Here is a 12,203-nt window from a genome sequence, read left to right on the forward strand (position 1 = left end):
TTTTTTTAAATATTTTTAGATTTAAATAGAAAATTTTATGTTATTTTTTTATTTTTGAAAGTGATACGACTTATAACGAAAAGAAACTATTTAAATAATAGAAGAGTTCGAATAGAAATGAAAAGGCAACAACAACAATTTTAGTTAATTTGTTGAAATTTGGTTGTTCATACAACGCTATTTCGAGTATTGCTGAGTACTCATTATCAGAAATATTCGAATTTCTTTTTAATTAGTATTTAGTCCGTACATAATTTATTTGGACTGCAAGTGCTAAGTTTAGAAATCGTGTGGATCAAATTAGAGCCGATGACTAATCGTGTTTTTCCACAAGTTGCAAAGGCTATACAAACTGTCAATGCTCAAGCTCTAAGTTTTTTGTCAAGTTCCAAGAAATGTAAATTTTATAGAAATATAATTACCAATCCTTCAAAAATTTTAAGCTTCTATATGCCAGTTGCATAGGAAGCCATAAGAGTATACCATATCATCGGATATCAAATGAGTGAGCCTTAATATCAACCTTAATTTGAGTTGTGTCATACATCAGATCGTTTTCGGGAAAAAGAGAAAGAAAAAGAATCATTGTTATTTGAAAAGTTTTGGAGTAATCGCACTAATACTTCATGGCAAATCCTAAAAACCCACAAACTACGCTAATTGATCTGAAAATGTTTACACAAAGTTAAAGTTGAAATTGGTAACTGCCGTAGTGCAATATAAGATTTGGATTTGTGTGGTACAATCAGTTGCAAAACATCACACAAATTGAACTCATAAATAATAGGTGTCGCGACACTTACTCGACCAGCACTACTCCACAAATTCGAAATCAGCTAACTCTGTTCCTTCGCCATGAGTCATGGTTGAGTGATGGTAAAGTGATTTGCAATCGTAGCAAATTCATCTAAAATGAGTATGTGCTTTGGTGGCGTTTTCTGAAATATGCGAAAGGATAAGGGATAAGCATATATATTGCTTTAACCAAAATCTCAGAGGAGCTATGTAAACATTTTTTGTATCGCTGTTGTTGTTGCTGCTCTACTACCACCTATGCTACTTCATTTTTAGTTTTTTTCTTGTATCTTTGCTCAAAAGGATTTATGCATCAAATTGGTCAGAAACTATAAAAACACTGGCAATCCTTTAGTGACTTACTCGACGACTACTGACTGCAAGACTGTAATAGCAGACCGAAGTCATAACAACAAATGAAATTATGCGAATGTGGCGTCGAATTTTGACGCGTCGGTTTTCACAATTTAAATTATGGCAGCAGCGGATGCGATTTAACTGCTACCACCATCGCTTTTATGCACTAGTAACTGACCAAGCAATAACTGAAATAAGATTCCGTTGCCATGATTTTATTTTATTTCGTTTTTTTACTAGACTGGGTGCTCCTTTTGTTATTTTTACTTGAATTACCTCCTTGCCATTGGCATTTGGCATTGAATTCGCTGTTGCGATTACTGCATTTCGCTGCTCCAATTCATGCAACTATTCTCAACCGCTTTAACGTGGACGATTGAGCTCCTTAGTTAACCTGCAACTGGTACAGGAATCGTTTCAGTGTACGTCGCGTCACCATTCAACCGCTGCATTAAAGCCAAAGTGCGGTGATAAATCAAATTGTCACTTTTGTACTTGCAGAGAATTGCACCACCAGCTGACGGCATATGAATATCTTCTGGTCTCATTGGCATTGGCTTTGAGTTGTTTTGTATTGTTTCATTTGCTTTGGATTGAATTGGATTCGTTCGCTTGGGTTTGGATTTGGGTTTGGGTTTCCAATTTATGGGTATCGGTAATGGAGTCTGCATGCGCATTTAATACTTATCCATGTGATACTTATGTTTTAAATAGTGCCAATGTATATCATAACAAAATTTAATTAAATTATGAAAATGGAGACTTCCATAAATTTTCTTTGAATGTGCAGACAGTAAATTCCTGCAGAATTCGTAAAGGATGTGGTTGTGAAGCAGTCAAGCTATTTGCGAAATCTAATAAAGTAAAGCTATAAATATTTAAAAATTTATTTTATTGCAAAAGTTTACTTTTTAAAATTTTATAAAAAAAAAGATTTATTATATATTAAAAAAAGGTTAAAAATTTAAAATTAAAAGTAGAGAACTATCTTAAGAAAAATGATATTAAGTGTACCTTTTTAAAGTAATATTATTATTTAAGAATTTAACAAACAATTCTTATCTTTTGTATCATTAATATTACTGTAGAAATATTACAGTAATATATTTCTGGTATAACTGTATTAATATTATCATTATTAATAACATACTATTAATATTATTACTATTATAATGTGCTTATTCTTACAATAGATCCGGTCAAAAAATACATAAGGGATAGACCTCTAAAGCTATATGCGAAAACCGACAGGTTGCCCTACTTAGCACTATTTAATCTCAGAGTAATCACTAACCGCATGGGGCGGTACGCAGATCTTAGATCAATCATTGAATAATCACAAAGATTATCAGGAATACTCAAATTAGTCAGTGAGATGGGCAGGACTCTGCAGAATCCCCTCAGCTATAATAGAGTAAAAGTGCACAGATGCAATAACTCGGAAAAGGTTTAACATAACATATTCTTATTATTACTGTTATATTATTATTATCACTAAATAATTTTTTTTAAATTAAATTATTAATTTAATATTCCATTTTCCATATTATATAATTAATTATTCCATTACTTTCTTAATTGAAAAAAATTCTGCTTTGACCATACAGTTTTTTTAGATGCTGCTGAATATTCCTCTCCAGTGGTTCTATTATTTAGAAAGTACTGTATTTTTCTTTTGCCGATAGGTGGAAAGCATCGAAAGCCACAGTGTAAGGTTTTAATCCACAAAAATCAATTTTTACGAATGAATGTTTAAGATTCCATTTATAGACCGTAAGGGTCATGGGGTTAAGAAACTCATTCCAGTAATCAGTGGAAAGTTAGGGTGTACACCGACCTAAATATGCTTAAATAATTTTATAGATATTTAAGCATACTTAAGTTAAGCATAAAATAATGCAAATGCAAAACTGAATGTAAAATTTATTAACTATAAAATTTTAATTTAAGCTTAAAAATATTTTTCTAATAATAAGCATTATTACAAACATTATTATTTGGTTTTTAAAGATATTACTTCAAAATTAACTACATGTTAAAAATACTCAACTGATTATCTTTAAATAAACTACTTTCATAAAATTATATACGAATATATAAAACAGATAATATTTGAGGTAATTCATTTAATTTAGCGTAATTTTATTTTAAAATGAAGACATCAACATCTATTAACTTTATTTTTATGATAACAGTGGGACAATTTGTTGAAATTACTCAATAATTTTACTTTATAATAAGAAAAAAATATAATTTAACGTGTTGCGTTTGGCTGTAAAGTTACGAGTATGTTAATAACAGAGTTCTTTTACAATTATGTTAAATTAACTTTTTTCGAGTACATATTTATTCACAATCTATTCATAATTTATTTACATATAATGCAGTAATATATATATGTGTGTATAAGTTGTGTTAAATAAGTAAAATAAGCAAATAAATAACTAAATAAGCAAAAAATGTCACATAGACCTCATGGACTTGGTGATATCAGTTAAAGCTGTACTTTATGTATACGTGCATAACTTATCTTGAATAACTTGAAAATTAGATGTAGACCCCGCTGACATAGTTATATTTAATGTGATAGATAGCGTTGTAGTCCTATCGTAGGCAGCGTCCTATTGGATGCGAATTTCTCACTACTTTAATGTCACATTTCTCTGTTTCCCTATCGTAGCATCTTAGTTTTAATGTGAATGAGTTCACTAGTTGCTGAGTAGATTTAATGCCCCATTGATCTATTGAGTCCTCATTAGTGAAAGATAATTTTCAATGCTTATTACATATATACAAAATATGATAATTTCAAATAGATGACTTTATATCACTCCTTGTAAATACTATATTATAAAATTAGTTCAGTTAGTTTACCATTTTGTTTCACTGTGCAGTGACGGCAATAAGTAAGACTTTAGAGAATTTTGCTGGATTTTAATACAATGTGGGCAAGTTGGGTTGCAGTTAAAAATGCATTAATGCAATCGAAAGAGACGTCAAAGTGATGTAAATATGGAAATATGTGCACTCTTGGTAATGTGTCCATAAACAAGCAAGGCATAATAATAATCGTAATTATAATTATTTTATTATTTTGATTATTGCACGTGAAAAATGTCATTATTAATGGCATTTAAGTTGCTGTTAATAGAAACGCTGTCAATGTTTGCCGTTGTCAAATCAATGCACATGCGTAGTCGGCGACAAATATGCACAGAGGACGGCTTTGCATTATGACGCACAAAGAGACGCGTTCAGGCAATCATAACCGATTTTTTAGGTCTTAATGGATGCACAGATACAACTGGAATTTATATCGAAGCTATGTGTACACAACTAACGGATACTCCGGAGTCCATCACTATTAAAAATGACATGCATTACAGCAATTAAAAGCGCACATTCGCATAAGTGGAAACAAATCCGTCGATGTGATTACTTGCTGAAGTGCTTGGACCATGGTGGACTATGTGAACAATTTTAAAATGGTTAAATACAAGTCTCTCTGTTGTTATAGGTGTATGTTATCAATAAAAATTGAAGGAAAATTTTTAATATTTTTCGTATATTAAAACAAAAAAATGTCAAAAGCAATGGTTATTGTCTTCAGGAGATAATATAAAATATTCCATAAAACTTGAGTATACCTACATAGTGGAGGGAAATGGAAAATTTAATTTGCTTAACTGCTTAAATAAACTTAAAAATATTAAACTAAAAACTTTATGATCATAAGCAGGAGGCGAAAAGAGAGATTTGTTTAAGGAGTAATCTATGAATACTTCTTCAAACTTCGTATGGAAAGATTTAATTGTAAAATTATATATTTTTGTATATTTTTATAATAATTATAATATTTAATATAAAATGGTTTCGAATATTTTATGGTAGATTTGAACACCAAAATTTTGTTTGTGTATAGAATGACAACAATGTAAAAACTGTTTGAATGTCAGGAATTAAAGCCTAAAAATGGAGAATACTCTTGGGAAGTAGTTCTTTGCAATTGAGACTAATACCACACCAAAGTGTGTATATGTATATCATTTATAAAATTGTGATTGGCCCCATACCATATATTATGGATCGGAAGCATATAGACTAACAGTAGAAGATACTGAGGTTTACAAGAAAAATTTTTCGAAAGGAATTTAGATTTAAACAGTGATTCATTGCTATAAAAAAAATTTATTTTTAATTGATAGAGAGATTTCGAAAAGTAGTGAATTACAACAACAAAAAAAAATTTTTTTTTTTATTTTAATTAATTAAATTTTTTGGTTGATTATAAAGTTGATTCGAATATTCACAAATATCCATCGGCGATAATCTTAAAATTATTTTCTACATTTTATTATTCGAAAATAATTTTTTGAGTTTGCAAGTACAAAGAGTTTAACTCATACCCTGTCGACATAGTTATATGAAATGTGATAGATAGCGTTGTAGTCCTATCGTGGGCAGCGTCCTATTGTGAGTTTCCGTTTGCTTTAATGCCCCATTTAATGCCCCTATTGTGAGTGAGTTTATAGTTGAACTCACTCACAAATGGATTAATCCAGTGGACTCAATGCCCCATTGCTGTATTGATGAGGTATACAAAAAGATGAGATATACAAAATGTGAAAATTTCAAATAGATGACCACTATATTTCACTGCCAAATTTGCAGGGTATACCACGGTTCTTACACCATCTGACTACTATTTCTTTCAGTCGCTGTAGAACTTTCTTTAAGGTAATAATAATTATATATTATTGAAAATATATACTTGAATGAAATTGATTTTCAATAGAGAACATTTTTGTTTAAAAACGTTACCAAAAAATCGCCGTCAATTTTTATATCAGGGTTTATATGACCTCTTCAAATATACCATAATTATAAATTTTTTTTTATAATATTTGCTTCAATAGATAAACTGAGTCCTATATATGGTATATAAATGTAATTTTGCACGTTTGTAATTTTTTAATAGGTCGGTTGCATTAAAATTAAAAATGCTCTCGTATAAAAATATGGTTTTTATCCTCGTGGAAAATAGCACTGTTTAGCGTAAAAATAAGTCAATTTCACTTAAAGGTAATTAATTTTGTTAGTTATTTTAAACCCATATTCAAAAAGGTAATGATATCAATGTTATTAAAAAGTAATTACCTCATTATACTATACAATGCTTTTAGGAAAATTATTTAGTTAGAATATATTATTTGAAATACTATATAGTTTTTTTAATAATTTTTATAAATACCTGCCAAAGGGGATATTAAAAATATTTTATGTTATTCACTTTTGTATAATAATAATAAAAATAAGTAATAATAAAAAGTTAAAATAAATATAGATGTAATTTAAAAAATTTTAAATTATATTTAAAATAAATATAAGGAAAAAATTAAAGAATATAATAAAGTTAAAATAAAAATAATATAGAAAATTTAAAATCAGCATAAGTTGTTATGCATCGTCCAAAGCGCATTTAAGTGCACCATTTAAGCCAGTTAAGAGATGAACTCATAAATAATGCCAACACAATATTGAACGTCATTGGCACTGTGCACCGCTACATAGCAGACTAGCAGAGGACATCAACGGGGAGTTCGTACTCTACGCCAACTGAGATTTGTTGCTGCTTATATCGGCGCAGTTCTTACTAATGTCAGCCATGCGGTATTGGCATAACCGCAAACTCAGGCAGTCAACCAGTGAAGCTACTTTCTGAGGAGGCACAGCATAGAGCGCGCCAAAGTGTGCGATAATGAACCCCATTTTTAAGTCACAACCATTCAGTGCGATTTGATTTACAATCCCATTTCGATTATAATCGATGATGATGTGTGTGCAAGCTTAAGCCAACCGTAGTAAAAAGAATTGCCACAAAATCCATAATAACTTCAAAATTAAACAACAATCAGTGGAACGAAATATTGGTCAACAAATCCTTAAACTGATTTAGGGATTTTGAAGCTATTTTTTTTTGCTTACTTTATTTTATATTTTTTTTCTTTTGGTTTAGTATTTTTTTATTTGGTTTTTTAAAATTACCACATAAATTGTCTTACCTGTTGGTAGGTGAACCTGAAAAGACACACTTGAAAAGTTTGCTTATCCAGCGAACTAAGCTCATTTGACATGGGCGTCTCATCGGGGATTACAACAAGTTCAAGGTGCTTTTTATTTGTGGATTTTTAATGATATATGCACAATTTAACACTTATTGATTTTTATAATAAAAAAAAAATATTTAATAAGTCAAAATATAAAAATATATAAGAAAAAATATATATATATAGAATAGGTATAAAGTATCTCATATATTCCACTTTAAGAAGACGACTGAGTGCAAGTGAAGATTTAAGATATACTCTGGATATCATGGTGAGCATTTAGGAGAGTCATTTATTTACACGTTTTGATTAATAGAGAAACTCCAAGACAAGCTTAATTAAACAGAGCACGTTAAGATCTTAGATGCATTGTGAAATACACCATGGATTTTTCAGGTACCCACATTTCCACATATTATAACCAAAGAAGAAACATCCTACGCAACTCTGTTTCAAATGCTCTTTTATAAATGGACAATTTAATAGGAGAGGTTATGATTTTAGTCGCATTCTAGCATATATATGGTGTTTTACGGTCGCCGACAAAATTTGTAAAAAATTAGTTCTCTTCAGACGATTCAAAGTGGATATTAATTATGACGATGTGATTTAAACGAGCAAAGATATAAGCTTTAAACTTAATTTGGAACTGTAATGATGACATTACAGGTGCTGCAATAGTAAATTTAAATAAATAAATATCGGTAATAGAGGTGCTGGAATAGTAATAGAATAGTAGAACCAATATTTCAAAAAGCATTTGTTATACAAAAAACTATCTTTATGGTATAAGTAACGGTTCATACTATAGAGATATGTGTCAAAGCAGTTCTACAGGCATCGATGATACATACATCGATAACTCTTAGATAGTTAAGTCTCTCTTAACTTCCGAATGTTTTTTTCGACAAATTTAGAGTTGATTTTTAGAATGCTTTATACTCTAAAAGAAATCCCTATGAGATTTAAATTCTCATATGTGATTACAATCTCTCATGCTATTCTACTATGGCATATGAGTGGGCATGAAAGTAACAGAAGCATAGATCACCGGAATTCTGTGACTCTAATATGGAATATGAGTGGACATAAAAATAATGGAAGGACCGAATGAAGCATCTTGTTAAAGAACCATTAAGTGGTGTAAACAACAACTTTAAAAATGACTGAAATCGCGAATGGGGAAACCGACCTTATTTTTATTCTCTAAACCTAGATGAGTGAAAGCATGATTCTAATTTGAGCTCATTAAAATTTGGTTGATTGCAATATTAGCAAAATAATTAAAGTTTTATTTGAAGGGATTGTTGACTGCTACCTTAAAAATAAAAAAAAACGATTGAACTATTGCTAATAAATAAAATTTTTATTTTTTGTTCACAGTGCTATATTATTTCATATAGCAAGAACTTAAAAATCTTTCTAAAAAATGGACGGAACCATTAAAGGTAACAATGACTTCAACACTTAAGCTCAACAATACCGAAGTGCCTCTCTGCTGTGTTTGCCATACAATGCCGTGAATATTGACAGCATATGGAATTTAATAAGCCGCGACATAAACTTTGTCACGTGGTCAATATAAATTTCGGTTATTGCTCGAATTTATGGCAAAATGGGCGCAGGGTATCCTTTCACTTATGCCAGCACCATTGTGCATATGAATGTGCCGGATCGTTTGCAAAAATTCTTTGCGGATGATAGTGCAACAAATATGAAATACTCGTACCAAAAAAAAGTATGGAAAATTTATTTAAAGTAAAAAAATTCATATAAAATCACACAGTAATAAATTCAAATTTATGCACAGCAGTAACCAAAATATTTATGGCAATTTAATTGAAAATGATATGCCAACAATGAGCAACATTTGAGTGCTTTAATTGTAAGGAACTCCTCTTTCACACTCTGCACATAGTTGACGCGGATGTGCAGAGTCCACAAGGAGTACTGAGGAGTTCTGAGGAATTCTGAATGTTTATTATTGTAAATTATAATGATTTATGTGAATATAAAATTTTATTGTGCATATTATTTTACACATTATAATTTAAAAATTTTGACGCCAGGACAAATATTTACATGTGCGTGAAATGAGAGACATAATTATGTGATATACGAAGATATCGAGAATTAATACAAGAAAAACGAAATGCAGTGCATTCTCAACTGATTACTGAAGCAGTGAAATAAGAATTGATCAAGAGAAGTTCCCAGTTAGAGCAGCGACGACTAAAGTTAGTGCGACGAAAGTACAATACGTAGTAAAAAATTAAAAGAAAGAGTTATATTGTAACCAGATCTGTTTGAGGTGGTTCCGTAAAAATGCTTAGTGCAGCGACATCTGTGAGTGAACTATGAATATACTTGATGTACACTTCATCTACTACCTGTCGAAATTTTAGCAAATTTGCTTGGTATTTTGCTGTGAATTGAACATGCCGGTTATACCAGGTCATTTGAGACCTATTCCAAAAAAATTCCTACCCCAGTGATATCTACGACGAAACAATAAATGTTCATGATAAAAACTTAAGTATAAAATTTTTGTAAATTATTATTAAATTTATTATTTATTATTATTATAAATTTAAATTAGTTATAAAAATACCCATTAGCTTCATCCATTAGTACCCATTAGCTTCAAAAGATAATATTTTGATATGCACGAGGATATGTCAAAATATGAGCAAATTCGCTTAATATTTCGTTGTGATTTGAACATGACAACAAAAACAGGGTTCTATCAAAAATGGTTATAAAAAGTCCCTTGAGACCGTTTCTACAAAAAGTCTTAGTCTAGCGGTATCTATGAGTAAATGATGCATGTTCATGATAAATACTTTAGATACCTACTTGTGACCGAACTCACTCGACATTTCGTTCTATTTTAAACGGTTGGACCAGATCCTTTGAGATTGACACTATAAAAATTCTTGATCCAGCGGTATCGGTGAGTAAACGACGAATGTTCTTGATAAATACTTTATATATCTACTATCAAAATTTGAGCGAATTCACTTGACATTTTGTATTTTCTGGAACTAAGGCGAATATTGAGCTCTATTTTAAATACGAATGAAGTGGGGCAGTAAGATACAAAATATTAAAAAATGTATATGGAAGCGACCTTTTGCCTTTTGATCTTTTGCATGGCTTTTGAAAATCCAAGCTTAGACCTTTATTGGATAAGAAAATAAGTTACAAAAATAAAATTGTAATATGTAAATAGTTAATTAGATCAAGCTTTCTTTATGGTCTCATAGCATTTTGCAAAGCTTAACAACAGAGAACAAATTTTAATCAAATGAAAATATATTTTTAAAGGGGGTAGTAAAAGCGCAGTATTATCCCAGGAAACTTGAATATAACAATAAAAATATGAAACTTGCAAACAATAAAATATATAGTCGGAATGGACCTCTCAAGCCCTTCAAAGGTGTAAATAATTTCTAGAATATGAATTGAAGTCATTTTGACCTATTTCTTTGTTACCAGTGACAGATATGCTGAATGATATCTCAAACCCGGTTATTAGTGCCTCAGCAGGCACTTAAACCAATCAATTAGACATTCGCTTTAACATTGATACCACAGTTGAAATATACCAATAAAGAGCAACCATCGGTTATCATGGCTGATGACTAGAAACTTATAAGGAAAATAAACTACTAAACATTTTTCCTGTAATTGCTTGGCTCTGGCCTGCAAAAAAAAAGTAGTTGGGAAAGTAATTTCTGACAGCTTATCGAGCTGTTCATCGGTAAGAATAAAAAACCAAATAATTATCTGGTCCAGATTGTTCATCGGTAAGGATAAAAGACCAAAACAGTGCAAATTCCGTAATTGAGGAAAGCTAACTACTGATCTGGCTCTGCAACCAACCATCCAACCACCTCTATTATCTCGGTCAGGGCAGTGAATCTACAAGGCACTGAAACCGCTTCGTCTGTGGGTTCTTAGAAATGTTAAATTGTATCCTTTCTTTATTGTGGAGACTATAGTTTACTTATCGATTACTTATTGTTACCAGTGACAGATATGCTGAATGTCAAACTCTCATATCATAGAAAGCAATATACTGTGATCATTATATACCAAATTACCCAAAAAATGGGTCAAACATTAATACTTGGAAGAAAATGCTAGACTGACGTCCAATAACAATAAACAGATATACCCGATGACATATATACTGGGGAAAGATACTTACAAAAACTATTTCTTACAAATCTATTGTTTAATGGGCATTCCAGATGAATCGGAATTGTGCTGTACTGTTATATTACACAGATATAACATAAAATTTAAATATTTAATCACATATATTATATTTCTAAAGCAGCTATTTATAAATATTTTCATATTAATTTCCATTAAATTCCATATATGCTTAATTCATTGACTTACGAGTCTTCCAGATTAAAAACAAGATATCCAATGTCATTGCGTTGGAGTTCTAATATTTATTACGGCAAAATTAGAGGAATATATGGAGTTTTCTAGCAATTTGCTGCACTTACAACTTGGAGTTGTTTATCTTGCTTGAGTTTTTCACAATTTAAAATTCAACATAAAACAATTCTTCGAAAGCTTGGAGACATAATCACTTGAACGTCGCGCAAAATTAAACTGGTCGTCCTATTTGATTATTTTAGCACTTTAAGCGAAATTCTTCTAGCCTTACGATACGCCTACGTTGCATTCAAATTTACTTGTAATCAGTAAGAATTTACTGTGGCATGGATAAAATAGAAATGTAAGCGTTAATAGTTGTAGACCACCGTAGATACGCGACTTTTTTCCTGCTCTTGATTTACTATGGCCATTCAGTTCCGCTAATTGTGGATGCAGCGGAGCATCAGGCAAAGGATGATAGAAAAAATGAAAGCAATTTGTATAAAAACGATAGATACCAAGTAAATAGAGTTAGGATTACGGATT

At 30.6% G+C, this 12,203-nt stretch overlaps 1 protein-coding gene across 1 annotated transcript in view; it reads right to left on the minus strand.

The window, feature by feature from the left end:
* Positions 1 to 1,899: 1,899 nt before the first annotated feature.
* The window catches only part of LOC119674373 (elongation of very long chain fatty acids protein F-like), a 19,214-nt gene continuing 8,910 nt past the window's right edge, over positions 1,900 to 12,203 (minus strand). Inside the window, exon 5 of the mRNA XM_038085509.1 lies at positions 1,900 to 2,006. Coding sequence (XP_037941437.1) covers positions 1,900 to 2,006 — 107 coding nt within the window. The remainder of the gene's footprint in view (positions 2,007 to 12,203) is intronic.

This window comes from Teleopsis dalmanni, chromosome 2 (assembly GCF_002237135.1).
Source record: "Teleopsis dalmanni isolate 2A chromosome 2, ASM223713v2, whole genome shotgun sequence".
Taxonomy (NCBI): Eukaryota; Metazoa; Arthropoda; class Insecta; order Diptera; family Diopsidae; genus Teleopsis; species Teleopsis dalmanni.